A 20544-nucleotide genomic window follows, 5' to 3' on the forward strand; every position below is an offset into this window, starting at 1 on the left:
TTTTTTACAACTGCTTGCTAAAGGTAATAACTTAGTAATGATACTTCTTGGGCCCATCTTACAAAGAGTTCCAATTGATCCAATCAATTGCAACTATGGAAAGCCAGCAACATCAACATCTAAAATACATGTTCAAAATATTTTCTAGAAATGATGTACATGTATATTCATACATTCACTGTTTTCTTGACAATTCAGTATGCTTTTCTTTGTTTTCAAAGGACATAAATCTAATTTCCTAAAAAAATCATGACATTGATGGATTTCCATATACTTAAAATTGATCAAATCAATTATAAATTTTTGTAAGACGGGGCCCATATACATGTAATAGTAGTGATAATGATTATGATTTTAATATTAATGATAGTGGCAATAATAATAGGGAAATAACTGATAATGATATGTAAAACTAATTAGAGTGATACTCTAAATATACTAAAAATCGACCCAGTCTAGCCACTTCAGTTATTAACTGCTCTACAACCAGCCATCATTATTATTCTTCTCCCACATAAATGCTGAAGGCATGAGATGCCATTTTCTCTGGATGTTACTAGTAAACTTAAAGGACAAGTCCACCCCAACAAAAACTTGATTTGAAAAAAGAGAAAAATTCAACAAGCATAACACTGAAATTTTCATCAAAATCGGATGTAAAATAAGAAAGTTATGACATTTTAAGATTTCGCTTCATTTCACAAAACAGTTATATGCACATCTCGGTTGGTGTGCAAATGAGGGAACTGAAGACATCACTCACTCACTATTTCTTTTGTATTTTATTATATGAAATATGAAATATTTTGATTTTATCTTCATTGTCGTGTGAAATGAAGTTTTATTCCTCCCTGAACACATGGAATTCCATTATTTTAACATTTTGAGCTTCAGGCAAGGAGGTCCTAATCATCAAATTCGTAAAAAGTGAAATATTGTATAATTCAAACAATAAAAACACAAAAGAAATAGTGAGTGAGTGACATTATCGACTCTCTCATTTGGATGTAACTGGCTCGTTCATAAAACTATTTTGTTAAAAATAAGCGAAACTTTGAAATGTCCTAAATTTCTTATTTTACATCTGATTTTGATGAAATTTTCAGCATTGTGCTTGTCTGATTCTTCTCTATTGATTCAAATCAACATTTTTCTGAGGTGGACTTGACCTTTAACATTATCACTTCATCTATCCAGGTACCTGCTTCTTTGACGATGACCAGTGCGGATACACAAGCAACTTCACAGGGCTGTTGCCATGGATACGCCAGGGAGCCGGAGTTCCAGCCACCCCTCCTCCCAATCTTCCCCTACCGCCTCCAGCTCCCAATTCTACCTTCATGGTGGTTGATAGGACGGCAGACCAACTTGCCGGAGCGGACTATCCTCGGTTGGTTAGCCCGTGGATCCAGGAGACAGGTTCTAGCTGCTTTGTTCGCTTCTGGTATTACCTTGATGGTGCAGGTAAGTATTGCAAAAAGAGGTTCTTTTTATTTATATTTTTAATGGGTACTCAAAACTAATTCACAAGGAACAATTACAGGTTCATAGAAGTTAGATAACAGAAGCAAACTTTTGAAAATGCTGCGTAATCCTATTGTATCCTTCAGTAATAAGATATTCAGGTGTGTGTTTCATAAATCTCTTAGCCGTTTCATAAAGTTGTTCGTAAGTTAAGAGCGACTTTAAGAAAGACTGGTAATCCTTTCTTGTAGTAAACTGTATATTCATAGGCGAAGGTTAAGCGCATAAGAAAGGATCACCAGTTGTTCCTAAAGTTGCTCTTAACTTACAAACAGCTTTATGAAATGGCCAACTGATCTAGACTTCATCTAAATGAAGGAAAGAAGGGAATGAAAATTAGGTTTTGCTTTTCTTTTCAACAATTAACAATTTGGGTGTCCTATGAGTTAATATAATAAAATGGAATGTGTACTGTTAGGGATTTGTGCGCCATTTGACTCTCCATAGTTAAACCACAACTTTAAACTCAAGTTCAGAATATGGGCCTTGCTTTCAAATGTTGCATGTACTTGATATTTAACCAAAAAGATCTTTAACCAATCAAAAGATTACTTTCTTGGCTTGCACTTTTTATGTTTGACTTCAAGTTTCCCCATTGACATCAGCAGACTCTTCTTTAGATTTACCAATGATAACAATTAATACCTCTGCTATTGTTATTTATTACCTATAGATGATATAGTTGTGACCTATAAGACATCGCCAGCAGAAGAGACCGTCATGTATAGAGCTGCTATTCCAATGTCTGGTAACTGGGAACGAGCGATCTTTACTGTCCAGAGAATAAGAAGACCGTTTCAAGTAATGTATTCATTTTCTTCGAGAGGTTATTTTTCTCTTGTAGGATATACAATGTATTTCTTCTTAATCCAGAATGCTAGCAATGACATATAGGATATGGTCAGAAAGAGGAAATACCTGTATGCTAGAAATAATGAAAACACTTTCAGTGTAGTATGTGGCGCTGTTCCCCGTTAAAAGCTTCCTAACGTGACATATTTTAAGTTTGCAAAATAATTAAATCACTGTTAAAATATATGCCAATTGGGATTTTTTTTTGGGGGGTAGAAATTTGCTACTACCATATAGTTTGCCTAATTTTGTATCTTTATTGACGTTTTTCATATATGTAAATGATGACGATTGCCAATTTGAAGAGAAAACAGACCTTATGAATGCAGTATACGCCTTACCACAAAAATATATTTCTGTGGTTTGGGATTCCTGCTCAAAGCCATGGCACAGAATTTTGACAAGGTCCCTAATTTTCACATTTCCTGAATGACAAAACAATAGCATGTGAGAAAGCAGTGGCAAATAATTTTTGCAACAATCCAGCATTCCCGCATCCATGTTGTCTTCTCTGTGATGAAGTGTGAAGTTTAGGAATGAAAAGTCAATTAAATCCCTTAAGGAAAGATGAAGCTCTGGGCCCGTATTCCATAAACAAGATAAGCTTTTTGCTTAAGTCTTAGCAATTTGTCTTAGCATTTTGCTTGTCTAAGAAATCTTCCCTAACAATATTCTATAAACTTTAAGACATTTGTCTCAAGTCAGGCAATATGGCTAAGCCAAAGTCTCAAATTCTATGACCTTCAGTGACCTTCTTAATGATAAATTGCTGCAGAGGTCACTGCAACAAACTTGCAAAAATGTGACTAAAGTTGTTTTTTCTTAAAAATTTGGATTTTATTGAAACTAATTACAACTATTATAGTAAGAGAAGAGCATTCATCACACATATAAGGTAAGCATTTTTAATTCAACTTATCTATATTTTTGTTAATTACCAAAACATTTCAATCCCAAACCGAGTGACTTGCACAGTTTTTTTGTGTATCAGTCCCATATATTACTTTTCATGTATTGTTTGTCAAAATATAAATTGAATATATTCCTCTCGACATCTTTACTCTATCTTCAGTTTAAGTAGACCTAGGCCCCCTAAGGGAAAACTTTTGTAACTTTTGAGACTAGTCTTGGGTCTAACATTAGGCCTAGATCTAGCCTAGGCCCAATTAGATCTATAATATTCGTCTGTTTGCAGGAGTATTAAACATTGTCATTGTTTTTTACTTTTTTTTACTAGTTTCATGAAGGCTGCAAAACGTAACTTTGACCTTTGTTAGTCTAGTAGTGGCATGCCATAGCCCATAGTGGATCGAGCAACCGAGACTGAATCTATATAATACATCATATAGGCCTAGACCTATATTAGTATTGGTCTAGGCCTAGAACAACATTCAGGACTTAGCCTGGCTTAGCCTTACTTAGGACAGGGATAGATTTACATGTAGGACTAGAATAGATCTGACTTAGAGTTAGGCCTAGATCTAGCCCTAGACCAAAAGCTTCTGTCTCCGACTGTATTTTGTTTTTTCTGCTAAACTACGAGTACGACACTCGACAGTCTAACAACATTACGTTGGACTAGACCCTAATCTTACCAATGTGATATGACAGTAAAAATTGTCAGAAACTTTTAAATAAAATCCCAGAAACGACGGTTATTCCTGTCTACAGTGCTACTGCTAGGCCTATCGCTATGGCATATGCATTGCTTGCCAACTACGGTCTACGCCTAAAGTTAGATCTAGGCCTAGGCCTAGTCCTGACCTAGACATCTAGGCCTATGTAGATTCTAAGTAGATCTAGGCCTAGGTCTACTTTTCTTTTAGGTCCATATGTTTGTTTGGAGGAGTTCTTAATTTATATATTTTGGGGAGTTTGTTTAGATCTAGGTTTCTAGAAAACAGGCCTAAAGTAAAGCCTAGACCAATAGCTCAGTCTAGACTGGGGCCTAGGCCCACATTTATATAAAAATTTACTTTAGGTCTAGGCAACCTAGCCTATAGTATTATGGCTATACTTTCTTCTATTCATTCTAGATTCTATTTCTAGCCTAGACGGTAGCCCTAACGTTAGGACTGGCTGATCTAGTCAGACTAGTCTACTGTTTGATCTAGAATCTCTAACGTAGGCCTAGATCTAGAAGAAAAATAAGACTAAAAGCTAGACCCTATCTAGATCTAGTAGAAGTAGAACTATAACAATCTAGGTGTTAATAGTTATAGGTCGAGATCTAAAGTAGAGACTTGTAGACTCTATCAAAATATAGATTCTAGTTCTAAAAAATAGTAAATGTAGGATAGTCTAGATCTATTCATCTTACAGTAGGCCTGAAAAAGGAAGCAGGCTAGGGATCTAGCATTAAGTTGAATCCAGCCAAATGTGAATTTTTTTTTGGTTCCAAAGTGCTGGTACATCTTAGTAAAATCCACATCGACTCAATCTCATTTTCTGGCCTCACTGTAAATCTGTCAAGTTCTTGTCGCAATCTCGGTATAGTTTTTGATTCTCACATGTCTAATCACATTTCTTTTATTTGTAGATCAGTTTGCTACCAATTGCGAAACATTGGTTTTATTAGGAAATACTTGTCTCGACCGGCCACAGAAAAATTGGTTCACGTAACAAATTTTCCAATATAGACTATGTCTTGCAGATCTATACCTCAAAATCAATGTGTGAGCCAACTTTTATAAGAATTGGTTGAAAACTAAAAAGGGTTTCAGACCACAAGATTTTCACCTAATTTAATTATATAATATGTTGTTACCTTGGCAACACGATTTCTGATACAGACAAAAAATATTCTTGCACATTTTCAACTCAAGGGTGATGTGTGTGCCAAATTTCATGAGCATTGGTTGAAAAAGATAAAAGAGTTTGAACTACAAGATTTTCGTTATACTATAATATTTCGTTACCATGGCAACATGATTTTTGATACAGGCAAAAATATGTCTTAGACAGCTGCAACTCAAGACTAATGTGTATGCCAAGTTTTTAGGAGAATAGACCAGTTGAAAACTGATAAAGTATTTCAATCATAAGATTTTCATTTATTTTTGGTATTTTTTTTTGTTACCATGGCAACACAATTTTTTATGTAGGCATAAAATATGTTTTGCACATCTTCACATCAAGACTAATGTTTGTGCCACATTTAATGAAAATTGGTTAAAAACTGAGGAAGTAGTTAGAACAGCAAGATTTATACATAATTTTTGCCAATATATACCGTTACCATGGAAACACAATTTCCGACACTTGCATAAATGTGTCTTGCACATCTTTTCCTCAAATCCAATGTGTGAGCCAACTTTCATGAGTATTGGTAGAAAATTAATGAAGTATTTTAAACGGCAAAATTTTGGCCATAATATACTGTTACCATGGCAACATAATTTCTGAAAAAGAAAAACATCTTCCACCTCCTTACCTTAAGACCGATGTGTGTTCAAAATTTCATGAAAATCGGTTTAAAAAATGAGGTAGGAGCTCGAAATGCAATATAGGTATAAATTATAAAATTTTGTTGGCTGAATTACCTTGAAACTAATACACTTAAGACAACTCACAGCTGTCTTAAAGTTAGGGCTAAATTCTTAGCCATGTTGTATTTATGGAATACAGAATCTGCAGTTTTAAGAAAAGTTACTTAGCCATTCATCCTATATCTGTCTTAGTTGTGCAAAACCTCTTAGCCAAATTCTAAGACAAAATTCTTAGCCAATTCTTTATGGAATACGCGTTTTGGCTAAGATTTTTATCTTAGACAGAAAAATAAGACAAAATGCTTAGATTTTTTACTTAAGCATGCTTATCTCGTTTATGGAATACGGGCCCTGACTTTTAATTGGCAAGGTGGCATGATAAATCCACATTATTGTCTTTCTTCACTTGACAGATGAATTTCCTAGGAATGCTTGACTATGCTTCTGACAGAGGTGTCATAGCCATCCGTTCCGTTGAGATGATCATGTGTGGCTTCCCAGAACCTAAGACATCTTGTGAAGAGGGAGAGTTTAGATGTTCCAATAGAGCCTGTATCAGCATGAATCTGGTTTGTGACTACTCTGATGACTGTGGGGACTATTCAGATGAGCTCCAATGTGGTGAGTTTCTGTTTTCTGTTTGTGGTAACTCCCGCAGGAACTCGACAGGACAGCACTTTTTGCTGGTAAACGCCAAGCTGGTATATAACCAATTACCTTGGAAACATTTTACGTCTAGGTTAATCAGTCATAGTGGCTGACGTAATAGACGACAGATATCACTCTTGGGCCTTTTTATCAAAGTGGAGACATTGGCAGAGTTGGGATTCGAACTCACAACCTTGCGATTATGAGTCCAATGCTCTAACCGCTGGACCACACGACCCGTGTTGAAGGGGTAGGGCCTTGAGCTACTCTCCGTGGATGTCCTTGGGGTTGGTGTTTGTGGTATTGGAGTCCTTTAGTTGATATCATTGGGGGTGGGTGCATTTAGGAAGGGCAATTGGAGTGGTGTCCTTTGTGTGGGTATCATTGATTTGATATGACTAGTGTTGCTGTCCTTGGGGTTGGTGTCCATGGAGTTGGTGTCCTTTGGGATGATGTCCTTAGAATTAGTGTAATTTGGTTGGTATTGTTTTTAGGGTGCTGGAGTCCTGGAATTGGTGTATCTTGGGTTGGTGTCATTAGGTTAGTCTCCTAGCGTTTGCATCTTTGAGGTTAGTCTCTTTTGGTTTGTGTCCTTTGGCTTGTTGCCCTCCAGGAACATGTCCGTGGTGTTGATGTCCTTATAGCAGGTGTACACGTACCTGGGTTTGATGTCCTTGGGGTTAGTTTAATTAGGTTGGTGTCTTTAATTTGATATAACTGTGGGTGGTATCTTTTGAGATCGTGGCCTTGAGGTTATTATCATTTGATTGGTGTTTTGGGATTTAGTGTCTTTTTTTTCCTTGGGTTGGCGTCCCTTGGGCGGATGCCTTACGGTTGGTGTCATAGGGGTAGGTGAACCTGGGTTGGATGTCCTTGCATCCTTCCGATCTTCCTATTTTGCCAGTTGTAAGTTCAGTGAATTGCAGTGGTGCCATTCGGAATGTGTTGAAAATGAAGACACTACCAAGTTACTTACGGCACACAAATGTCATTGCACAATATCATATTAGATATTCTGATGAAGATATTACTTTTGGATATTTGATTCAGAATATACCTTTCCATGCTGCTAAATGTTTGTAACTTCCAAAAATGTAATCTTGTCATTGACATTCTGATCTGTATTTGCATAGACCCTGACACATACACAGGCCGATGTAACTTTGAATCTGGTATATGCTCATACACAAACATCCCTGCCGACTACAACTGGGTGAGGACATCAGGAGCTCTTGACATGGGTGCGAAGTATGCCCCTACACGTGACCACACCCTTAATGAAGTCGGGGGTTATTACATGCTTGCCGATGCTAAAGGTACCGGAACAGGAGATGTTGCCAGGATCGCATCGCCAATCTTCCGGCCAACTGGTCAGACCTCTACATGTATGGTCAGTATCAATTGTTTCTGTTACTAGCCACAGAATCTTCCTTTTGTAAGCCAAATTTTTTTTAAGGACTCTGTACTTCTTACACACCTTGTCAAAGACAGAGCTCAATGTTTCCCTCTGGAAACGTCAATTTGCTACCATATTGTCATACGTCATTAAAGATAAAATAGTTGGGAGCTCTTTGAAGCTGTTATGAAAAGATGCATAGAACCTTTAAAGTTGGATTCTCGCTAAACAACACTGCACAGACTTTTGACAAGTTGCCTAAACTGCTTTTAAAGGGTTCGTGTATGTGGTTGTGGTCAGAGATTTGTGTTGGCCAATTTGCCTGAATGCTAAGGCAGGATGAATGCATCTTGGTAAGCAACCACGTTTATTTCCAATTCGTCTAATACCAATTTGTCCAATTGCCAACTCGTCTACTATCATCGGTCTACCAACATTTTCTCCACTCACCACATGGTCTACTTTCATTTATTCTAATACCATTCCATCTAATAACAAGTTGGTCCAATAGCCATTTTTTCCGTATACCATTTAGTCTTATTGAAGTAAGTGTTAATTTGTGCAACATGAATCAAAATGAAATGGATATGAGAACTTCCCTGGGGGGTGTTTCACAAAGATTTAAGTATGACTTAGAGTCGCACTTAAATGCCGAGTTGCGTACGGTATGAAAGGCTTGACCGCTTGGTCAGATCGTGCCATGAGGACGCGCACTCCCGCGTATCTATCAATAAGATTGCGCGTTGCATATCATGTACGTGTCGGCATTTAAGTGCGACTTAAGTCATACTTAATTCTTTGTGAAACACCCCCCTGGTGACTTATTGGTGGTTTTGGGTTGGTAGGTCACATTTGAAATATTAGGACCAGAGCAAATGTTTTTCACCACGAGACCAGCACTCCGCCACCGTATGACTAATCTTCAATATTGTTTTTTATCCTTCTTACAGATATCAATGTTCATCTTTCAACATGGCCCTGATGTTGGTACCCTCAATGTTTACACAAGAACATCAGTCGGAGGTCCTCTGACTCTCCTTATTAGTCTGACTAACTTCGATGTGGATAGCTTTGCTCGTTACAATCAGATCATATCAGTACAGGACAAATTCCAGGTAAAGTATCATCATCTAAATAACTCTCCAGAGGTCTTCCTTAAGCCCTCATCACACTTATATTTGGAATCAGCTAGATTAAGTAGAAGCTGGAAGGAAAAAATACTTTAAAAATCTAGAGATTTGGGGTAGCAAGTTACATGCATGAATTCACCAAACTGGAGTTGAAATTCAGTACATTGACCAGGTGAATCATCATGCACTAGTCAAAATGAATCGCAATGGAGTCAGATTGATAATTCATGCTACATTCTTTGACATTCTAAATATTTTGACTGCATTCTGAGTGCATTTGAAATATTTTTATTTCTTTTGGCCTTCCCAAAGGTTTTGGTCATGTTCAAAACATTTTAGGGGTACATGTATTTTCAAATGGTATTCGAAGTAGATTTAAATGACCAACTCGTGGCCGAACAATAGTCATTTCATTCCGGCCAATTCTGCTTGATTCAGAATAAGTGTGAAGGGGGCTTTACGGATCGATATGATTTAACATAAGTACCTTTAGAGAATGATAGAGCATAGCTACAGTTTACTATAAGATTGTACAAGTAGGACAATAGAATTAAACTTAGTTGATTTCTTGTTTAAATGGAAAAAATAGCGAAAAAAAATGTCATTCATTTCATTCTTGCTCCTAAGCCAAAGGTCTTTATTGTCTTACCTTAGTGGAGGAGCCGTGGTGTAGTGGTTCTGACTCTCGCCTTGTAAACAGAGGGTCGTGTGTTCGAATCCCACCGCGGTCTGGCGTCCTTTGGCAAGGCGTTAATCCACACTTTGCCACTCTCGACCCAGGTGCTAAATGGGTACCCGGTAGGATGTGAAAGTCATTGTAGCTTGTCCAGTATTGTGTGCGCCTCACAGGCGACTGACTGGAATACTCCCCAGGGAGTGGAGGATGTGCACACATTGTGTGCGGGAATGACTGATTGAATCCGATGACCGGGGTAATAATATATCTGTAAAGCGCTTAGAAACGTCGTTCCGATGGATTAAGCGCTATATAAAAGCGGATTATTATTATTGTCAATTCATACAACTCTTCATGAGCAACATGAAAAAACAAAATTACCATAGTTAAAGATAATATGACAAAAGAATCACACATGTAATTGGTGGATGTTTTGAAATACAAATTTTGAGAAGGAAATAAATCTGTTCATCTAGACTAAATGGCATTGAAACAAAGAACAGTTTCACGTCTGATCAGGATGCTTCTTCAGCTCGTCTGAACTGGCAAGAAATCACCTTTTTGCATGCTGCTGACACACAATAGATGCTACATGTTTTGTCTTTGAGATGTCAAGGAATTTGTACAATTTGATTATAAAAGAAAAAAAGAGGTGTCATTCATTTCATTCTTGTTATCCAATCCAAGGTGCTAATAGAGGCAGTCACAGGCAAGGGACCAGATGGAGTCATTGCGATCGATGACATCTCGTTCTCGAACTGTGACCTCTCAAACGATGCACTACCCCCAGGCACCACACCAGCCCCGCCCACCACCCCTATCCCCTGTCCTATACCCTCTGATTACCAATGTGGTGATGGTCAGTGTATCACCCAGGATCAAGTCTGTGATTTCATCGTGCAGTGTAACAACGGACGAGATGAGCAAAACTGTGGTAAGATACAGTAGGATGGTAATGTTTGTGTATTTGGGGGGAGTGATCTGTGTGTGTGGTCTCTCATTGACTATGTGTTATAAATACATAGTCTTAAATTATAGGTTTTCAGATATCTACTAATACTACAGAGAATAAATTGACCTATCATTGTATTTGTATAGAGAAACTAAACTGTTTTTGAGAGGAAAAGTAATTTTTTTGCTTCTTGGTAACAAAATTATTGCGGTATAAATGTATTGAGTAGTTAATTAGCATGCTATCATTCAAGTGGGTCTATAATACTAGACCACACTAGCATTATGGGTCAGGAAACTGGCCAGGTATGAGTTGTTTAGGCCTTGAGATGGTGCTATTGATTTGTATTGGCTTTAAATTTGGTGATATCAATTTGTTTCTTCTGTTTTTGTCTCACCTGCGAAGCAAAGTGAGACTATAGGCGCCGCTTTTCCGACGGCGACGGCGGCGGCGTCAACATCAAATCTTAACCTGAGGTTAAGTTTTTGAAATGACATCATAACTTAGAAAGTATATGGACCTAGTTAATAAAACTTGGCCATAAGGTTAATCAAGTATTACTGAACATCCTATTAGAGTTTCATGTCACATGACCAAGGTCAAAGGTCATTTAGGGTCAATGAACTTAGACCATGTTGGAGGAATCAACATCGAAATCATTTAGGGTCAATGAACTTTGGACGAATTGGGGATATCTGTTGAATTCCCATCATAACTTTGAAAGTTTATGGATCTGATTCATGAAACTTGGACATAATAGTAATCAAGCATCACTGAACATTTTGTGCAAGTTTCAGGTCTCATGATTAAGGTCAAAGGTCATTTAGGGTCAATGAACTTTGGACGAATTGGGGATATCTGTTGAATTCCCATCATAACTTTGAAAGTTTATGGATCTGATTCATGAAACTTGGACATAATAGTAATCAAGCATCCCTGAACATTTTGTGCAAGTTTCAGGTCACATGATCAAGGTCAAAGGTCATTTAGGGTCAATGAACTTTGGCCGAATTGGGGATATCTGTTGAATTCCCATCATAACTTTGAAAGTTTATGGATCTGATTCATGAAACTTGGACATAATAGTAATCAAGCATCACTGAACATTTTGTGCAAGTTTCAGGTCTCATGATTAAGGTCAAAGGTCATTTAGGGTCAATGAACTTTGGCCGAATCAGGGGTATCTGTTGAATTACCATCATAACTTTGAAAGTTTATTGGTCTAGTTCGTTAAACTTGGACATTAGAGTAATCAAGTATCACTGAACATCCTGTGCGTGTTTCAGGTCACATGTCCAAGGTCAAAGGTCAATGAACTTTAGCCGAATTGGGTGTATCTGTTGAATTACCATCATAACTTTGACAGTTTATGGATCTGATTCATGAAACTTGTACATAAGAGTAATCAAGTATCACTGAACATCCTGTTCCAGTTTCAGGTCACATGATCAAGGTCAAAGGTCATGTAAGGTCAATGAACTTTGGCCATGTTGGGGTTTTTTGTTGAATAACCATCATATCTCTGTAAGTTTATTGGTCTAGTTCATAAAAAGAGGACATAAGAGTAACCATGTATCACTGAACATCTTGTGCGAGTTAGAGTAGTATGCAAAGTCAGCACTGCTGCTATATTGAACCGCGTGATGCAGGTGAGACAGCCAGAGGCATTCCACTTGTTATTTTTTTTTCCTTCTTTTTCAACCTTATGTTTTGACTGTTTTTATGGAAATCATTGATGACACAATATCAGTAATGAATAACATGAAATCAAATCCCTAATCAATAAAAGTGAAAATAATAATATTTTCATAAAGTTTGGCTACACACAGAAGCTGCATTGGATTTGTACATGAAATAATGTTTTGAGCAATTTGAGTCGGACAGGTACTTAAGAAATGTTGCTTAAGTTTAGAACAGCATTACCTCCGTGTTGCAAATTTGGACTTGAAAGTTGCACAAGACTTAAAAAAGAAAAACTATGAAATGTTGCATCGCAATCTTTTTCAGGTTACAAATTTACATGTATCACGAAAAATGTCAATGATAGGGTTTAAAAAGCCCCCCCCCCCCTGAGCTAGTTAGGGTTAAAATCTTGTAGGAACATGTATTAGTAGATATGTACTAGTTTTAGTTATTATGTGGGCTTTACCTATTGGTGCATAGTATTGACAATTTTCTGACATCCCCTTCAGGTTTTTACCTTTTAAGATGATGTTCCCTCAGCTGGTTGGTTTAGAGCTTATGTTTGTTTGCCAGGGGACTCTCTATCCAAAAATTCATTCCTCATTTTGCTTTTGGTTCCTTGAACAGGTGGATGTGAGTTTGATGATTATGGGTACTGTGGATCTCTTGTGTTAAGCTGGATACCTATGAAGGCTGGGAATGACCCAGACGCACTTCCTACTGATCACAATAATAATTTAACAGGTAGGACAGCATAAGTTTGCCAGAAAAAATGAAATATATACATGTATTATGTATACTTTAAAAAGAAAATTCCGTTTTTTTTGCATTATTTGTAATTCTGTCACCAGAAAAATATAACTGAAACAATTTTTCATTTCATTTGTATGATTGACGGCTTGTGATGACCTAAATATGCTGTGCATGCCATATTTGGTCCACATCTGGGATGATTAAAAAAGGATAAGATTATCAAGATCTAGCTATTATTTTAACTGTTTCTGTTAATCGAATGTAAAATAAATATTCCAGGCATTTCTATCAAAAGAAAAGAGGGGAAACTGTTCATCCTTGGCTGGAATGGCAATGTTACTATTTTTCATCAGACCTTCGCCCCTGGGAAAATATAGTAATTGTGGGTGCAACCTGGAACAGTTAATTTCCCCCATACATTCTCAAAGCCAGTGGTATACAGGGGTGTGAGAGTTCAGATTTTTTGGTTTCGATTTTCAGCTTTTTTTTTTTTAATCTCCGTACAAAAATTATGGGAATTCTTTCTATTTCAGACTTTCAACACTCTTCAGCTTTTTTTTCAGATCTTTTTATTTGTGACCACTCACACCTCTGGGTATATTTCTATATTGTAATAGTATTTTTGAAGTCACAATAATATACAGATAATACACATTTTGGGGTTTTGATTAACCATCCTCTCTAACCCATGAACGGTCAATAGAACTGGTCATTTGGTATTTTTCAGCTGTACATGTATCACCACTTTATAATCATTACTAGTCAACTCTTTATCTCTTCCATTGCATAGCCCCTGGATTCTACCTCCATGGTCATTTTGGTCTTAACAGCTTGACCACTCCTCCTATAGGACCAACTGGTGCTTTGTGTCAAGTCCAGTTTTATTACTACATGACTTCCAATCAACCTTTCACTATCTTCATCAAGAATGGGCCCCAGATATATGGAACAAATGGAAAGGAATCCTTAGGAACATGGCTGTTGGGAACAGCATTTATTGGAAAGTTCAAGGAGAAGATTCAGGTAGAGCCTCTGCCTGCTCATTTCATTTTTTTTAATCATTTATTTATTTTTCTTTTGATTTAATAACAATATTTATGTTATGGTAACTCCTGTAGGAACTCAGCAAGAATTTTTTTTCAGGCAAAATGACAAGCTGGTATATAACCAGTTCCATAGGAAATATTCTATGTTTGAGTTAATCAGGGATAGTGGCTTGACTTACATTATAAAGATTTGAACTCACAACCTTACGGTTTTTAGTCCAATGCACTAACCACTTTGCCACATGACTAGTGGTCGGTAAATAGATATAACAAAGAAGTTTTGACAGTAAATCAGAAATATAAATTGTTGAAAAATAAAGTCACTTGCGGGAAACAGATTTTCTTTGTAAGAAAATATGCTTGGGAATTTGACAAACCAACACATCACATAATGAGCAGAAGTAATGGCCAAGAATGACTGAAATACTATCTAGAAAAAATAGAAGAAAACTAAACTAGTTGTGATAATATAAACGTGATAAAAATGACAATGGTGATGATGAGTATGATTATGAAAAATGAAAAGATGAATTTGTTTCGACGTAGTAGATGCAGCAGTGATAGTAAAATAGGATACAATTACACTGACTTTACGGGTTACATACAATATATGTCTTGACTTTTTTTTAGTAAGTATTGAATTGATCATGACTATTAAAGTTGTAATGGTCTTTCTTAAACTCACAAGTGAATGAAGAATCATATTCATGTTTTATTGACAAAAATAAAAGGGGATAGTGAAAATAATAATTTTAGTCAAAATATATATTTGAAAGTTGCATAGTGGTATGAAGGTACAGTGTGTATAACAATTTGACATGGATGTGTTTTTAGGCCTCTGCCTGCTGTTTCTGTGTTTTGGCCATCTGTTAGTGCATTCCACTATCTTCAAGTAACTACATTTTTTTGACAGGCCTTATACTTGGCCTGTGCATATTTATAAGACAAGATCAAGGCCGTTATAATGTTCTTGTAGAGAACCATTACAGTTAACATTGGCTTTGCTTGTTTTTCATTGATAAAAACCATTCTGGTGCTGTGGAATTTTCAGTTATGATTATTATTTTGTATCTGCAGATTACATTTGAACATCTCAACCTGGATAATCCAGATAACCCTGACTTTACAGCTCTGACCGTTGGCTTGGATGGCATCAGCTTTTTCAGTTGCCTTGGCGATTCCAATGTCTCCCCAGGTATAGTACATCAACTTTGAGTCAAGTCAAAACTTTACTAAACACCGTATAATTCAAGTTTAAGTTCAAGCTATATTGAAACCAATCAAACAAGAGACATATTACACAATTTAACAAAAAAAGACATAGGTTTGGGCCCCCATAGAAGCAGAGCTTGTGAGAAGGGCCCATTATATAGAACATTTCAACAAGAATGTGATGAAAAATATATACATGTACAATGGCAATCTAGAGAGTAAATAAGAAAAATACAAACATCCACACACACACATACAAACATCCACACACACATACACACACACACACACACACATGGTTTATCAAGATTCAATTTAAGATATTTTGTTATCTTTCAAATACATATTTATAAATAAAAAGATATTCACACAAGCATTTAAGTATAAAATGTAACTCTTCCCCCTCTTTTATAGTTTCCCTTTTATTTTCTTCTCTTGACTCCACCATGAGCAGCTTTCCATGGTGGATACCAATGCATTACAAATGTCCATATTATTGTTGTATGACAAAAATATCTTCAGTTGTCCTAAATTTCGTTTTTTTTTATTTCTAGATTTAATCTGGGCTAAAACAGTAGTGTATGCAGGATTTTTTTAAAAGGTTTTCATATCCAAATATATGTAGGCCTAAATTATGAGACGTCACTGTGCAGCATGTTGCATTATGGGTAGGAAAACTGGCTAAGATTAGATGTAGATGGGGTGGTTGCTGGTTCATATTTGCCTTTAACAATGATTTCTGTTCGTTCAATACATGTAGATATCAGCTGTACGTTTGAAGATGGTATGTGTGGGTATATTCAAGGGAAGAGCCCAGATGAGGATGATTTTGATTGGCTGAGAGGAACAGGAGAGACATCGTCGGATACAACCGGACCAAGGTTTGATCATACTACTGGCTCAGGTAAAGTAAACATCAATATAATATGCTTTTATGTAGTGCTTAAAGCCTGTCTTTAGTTTTGGTGAATCCCCCAAACTCCGTCTATTACCTTTCAACTTCACGCTTAGCTAATCTAAATAGATATGCCCTAAAACAATTATGGTGTGGAGGATATGAAATGAAAATGTTGATCTTCATACCAAAGTTTTAGATGGACTTTAATACATCATAACTTATCCAAGCGCTTTACAAATATGTTATTCCTCCATGTCATCATATCCTTACTTGTATGACTTTCCACTTCCTGGGGAGCATTCCAACAAGACTCATTTTCCAGACACACAACAAAGGCTTTCATAAAACCTGTCTTCATAAATGACCATCATTGATTTGTTTCTGGCCAGGGTATTACATGTACATTGAGGCAGACGGACAAGCCGATGGCGACAAAGCGATTCTAAAATCCCATCTTCAGCGGCCAACCAATGACGATGGGGTTTGCCTGACATGGTATTATCATATGTATGGACCGGATGTTGATAAGTTTAATGTTTACATTCAGCAAGATGGGATGATGACACCAATCTTCAAACGTCTAGGGACACAAGGAAACCAATGGATGTATGAACAATGGACTGTCATCTCACAGACTTCTTGGGCAGTAAGTGAGATCTTATAATTTGTGCATTTCATACTACATGCTCACAGTTTTAGTCTCTATTGTGACAACACTCCTCCATGTAAACTCTTTGCATGCATATGATGCATTATAGCACAATGTATTTGTATGAATACATTACATACATTTCTCCTTCCTTTTTTTACATGTATAGTAAGGGCTAGCTAGAAATAACTAACAGTACCTGTATCAATGGTTCAATAGGTGAAGTAAATTTCAAAGAAAACATCAAAAGAACATTAGATGACTCGTTAAGAATTCATTCAGGATGCAAAGAGTTATACTCCTAGGAGATTCATAAAAAAGTGTACTAAGCATTAGGGATGAACCAAAGTTCCTCCTTTAATGGTTAATATATATGTACCTCTTTTAAATGCTACAATTTTTTTTTGATCACATTTGTATTTCTACTTGGGCCCGTCTTACAAAGAGATGTGATTGATCCGATCAATTCCAACTATGGAAAGCCAGCAAAGTCATATGAAATGCATGTTTGTTCAAAAGAAATTCTAGATATGAATGTATATCCATAAATTCATCGATTTCTTGACAAGTTGGTGTGTCCTCCTTAGTTTACAAAGGACATTTTGCAAATTTGCTGTAGAAGAATTTATGACACTGATGGATTTCCATCAAGTTACGATTGATTTGATCAATCGTAACTCGTAAGATGGGGCCTGATCTCTTTGTACTTCCCAATCTAGCTGTGTTTGAGATTCTGTGTTAATTGTGGTGTATGCTAAAGGAGAAAATTAGTAATTGACCTACAAGGAAGAGTGGACCTCGCCTGATAGTGACATTGATGGTGTGTGTATTTTCAAAGATACTACAAGGGGAAGATTGGACACTTTGGAACGCTCAAGAAATGCTTATGGGGAGAGACGCCCAACAAAGTTGAATAAGTAAACCTTCGCATATCGGCACACGACTGTTTATAAAACATATGGGGGAAATGAGAGAGGGAACTTTGGAGAGAGCTCAAGGGTGGCGCATGGAAATGATTCCACCTTTCATTACCAAGAAACCTCCGAAATGTATTCATATCAGATCTGAGGGGGGAAAATTTGAAGAAAAAAAATTTGAAATGTAAAAATCGTCTTTTCCTTCAACCCTTTACCATTTCTCTCATGTTTTGTACACAAAGGTAAAAGAAGGTTGTTACTTACTCAACGCTGCAGGGCGCTCTTCCCGAGCGTTTCATTACGCGGTGCATGTACGGTAGTCTCCGATCTTCCCATTGTAGTATCTTTCGTATTATGAAACGCGCAAATACTAGTAACAAAAATATCTAATATAACCTTTCTTTGTCTTTACTAGGTTGTATTTGAAGCCTTCAAAGGATTGGAGAATGCTGGTGACATTGCCATTGATGATATCATAGTAATAGATGGAACCTGTTCACCACAAAGTAAGTTTCAGTTACCAGGGGCTCATTTCATAAAAGACTTGCAACTGGTGTTACTTTGCCATTATGGCAACTACTATGGTAACAGGGCTCAGCAGCCAATCAAAATCAAGGTTACCATGGTAGTTTCCATTATGGCAAAGTTAAAACAGTTGCAAGTCCTTTATGAAACAGGCCCTTGGTGAGTGTTTCATAAAGATTTAAGACTGAATAAAAATCAAACTGGACCAATTGAAGATTGACTGGTTGTGCTTTTACATCCATTTTCCATAACTGCATCCCTCATCTCTTATTGGAAATATTCCAATTTTCAATTGATTTTTCAAGTCTTAAATCACTGAATGCCTCTTTACACTTTGTATCTCAAAATTACAGATATGAATTCAGAACAGTGACTTAAATGTCAACTTTTTTTGCCTAGAAAGAGTTATCTACTTGATGAAGAAAACAGTTTTCATATGATATGTGGTTGCCTCAATTTCTATGATTCTAAAAATAGTCATTTACTGACCTTGACTCTAATTCTTAGAGATGCAAGGTTTAGCAGCTTACGAATGTGAACCAAATATGTTGATGAATTTGCCATAGTTATTGAATAATGAGACAATAATTTATGTTTTATTTGAAACTTTGCAGGAACATGTGACTTTGAGGTTGGCTTCTGTTCATGGAGTCAAGACTCTAAGGATGATTTTGATTGGTCGATTGGTAACAATGGATCCAGCATCGAAGGCACAGGACCCCCGGTAGACCACACTATGGGAACAGATTTAGGTAGGACTAAACTACATGCCCATAGCCCAATGAAAATGAATTCAATTAAAATCTATTCATTTCATACCATGAATAGTAGCATCAACATGTACATGTTATCAGAATGAAATATTACATCTTGACAAACTTGGGATCTGCCTTTGATAAGTTGGCAAGTGTTAAATTCTACACATTATTTTGTATTGTAGTTTCTATACTTTTGTCATGTGTATTATTATATACATGTACATGTATTCTATCTATATTTTTATATTGTAATTGTATCCATTTTTCTTATTATAAGAAAATGTGAAATATAATGATGTGAATTGACTAGAGACAGAAGTGATAATGGAAAACTCTTAAAATCTACAGTGTACAATAATAATAATGATAATAATCCGCTTTTATATAGCGCTTAATCCATCGGAACGATGTTTCTAAGCGCTTTACAGATATATTATTACCCCGGTCATCGGATTCAATCAGTCATTCCCGCACACAATGTGTGCACATCCTCCACTCCCTGGGGAGTATTCCAGTCAGTCGCCTGTGAGGCGTACACAATACTGGACAAGCTACAATGACTTTCACATCCTACCGGGTACCCATTTAGCACCTGGGTCGAGAGTGGCAAAGTGTGGATTAACGCCTTGCCAAAGGACGCCAGACCGCGGTGGGATTCGAACACACGACCCTCTGTTTACAAGGCGAGATTCAGAACCACTACACCACGGCTCCTCCACTAATAATACATGTACATGTAGATAATGATGGTGTTGATATTGATAATGACACAAATAAGAATGTTAATGATTGTAATAATAGTTATGGTAATGTAAGTGACAACTAAAATAATAGTGATAAAAGAAGAATATATAGAAAAAATAACCAAAGGATATCAACCAATATTCTTATCCAGGAATGTTTGCCTATGTGAAGACGGCCAAGCCTCCCAGAGCTAATGGTGAAGTAGCCCAGATATTCAGCCCTGTCTACCCTGCCGCAGTTAGTGAATGCCTGACCTTCTGGTTCCATCTCTATGGGGGCGCTATCGGAAAGTTGGAGGTTCTCGTCTATGATACCGTGTCTAAACAATCGTCCAGTGTGTGGACTGAATTCAGTAAGGGGCAATTCCATAAAATAATCAACCTTTTTGTATTTCCGACCCCCATTTTTCTCAAGTCTTACTTCACTTCATAAACTGACCAAGTCAGGGTCCTTTGAGAACATTACAGACTGTCAAAAGAACAAGAAATCAGAGACAGAAAATGTCATGAAGGTCCCACATGTAGGGGGTCGGACGTACATATTTTATGGCATTGTTTTAAGACTTTGAAGTTAATAATTGCTTGACCTTGACCATTATCCTATAAATGCTGCTCTTATTTCGTCTGCTCATTCTGCTGGTGCTGTTGATAACCTTACAAAGCCCTTTACTGACTGCACAGAAACGTTAGTGGT

At 36.8% G+C, this 20544-nt stretch overlaps 1 protein-coding gene across 1 annotated transcript in view; it reads left to right on the forward strand.

Moving 5' to 3' along the window:
- The window catches only part of LOC121417880 (MAM and LDL-receptor class A domain-containing protein 1-like), a 166693-nt gene that overhangs the window by 75856 nt on the left and 70293 nt on the right, over positions 1 to 20544 (forward strand). The window contains exons 57-70 of the mRNA XM_041611614.1: positions 1198 to 1464; positions 2198 to 2325; positions 6278 to 6485; positions 7646 to 7902; positions 8859 to 9023; positions 10402 to 10648; positions 12977 to 13093; positions 13893 to 14125; positions 15226 to 15343; positions 16121 to 16264; positions 16648 to 16904; positions 18240 to 18330; positions 18964 to 19101; positions 20003 to 20203. Coding sequence (XP_041467548.1) covers positions 1198 to 1464; positions 2198 to 2325; positions 6278 to 6485; positions 7646 to 7902; positions 8859 to 9023; positions 10402 to 10648; positions 12977 to 13093; positions 13893 to 14125; positions 15226 to 15343; positions 16121 to 16264; positions 16648 to 16904; positions 18240 to 18330; positions 18964 to 19101; positions 20003 to 20203 — 2571 coding nt within the window. The remainder of the gene's footprint in view (positions 1 to 1197; positions 1465 to 2197; positions 2326 to 6277; positions 6486 to 7645; positions 7903 to 8858; positions 9024 to 10401; positions 10649 to 12976; positions 13094 to 13892; positions 14126 to 15225; positions 15344 to 16120; positions 16265 to 16647; positions 16905 to 18239; positions 18331 to 18963; positions 19102 to 20002; positions 20204 to 20544) is intronic.

This window comes from Lytechinus variegatus, chromosome 6 (assembly GCF_018143015.1).
Source record: "Lytechinus variegatus isolate NC3 chromosome 6, Lvar_3.0, whole genome shotgun sequence".
Classification (NCBI taxonomy): Eukaryota; Metazoa; Echinodermata; class Echinoidea; order Temnopleuroida; family Toxopneustidae; genus Lytechinus; species Lytechinus variegatus.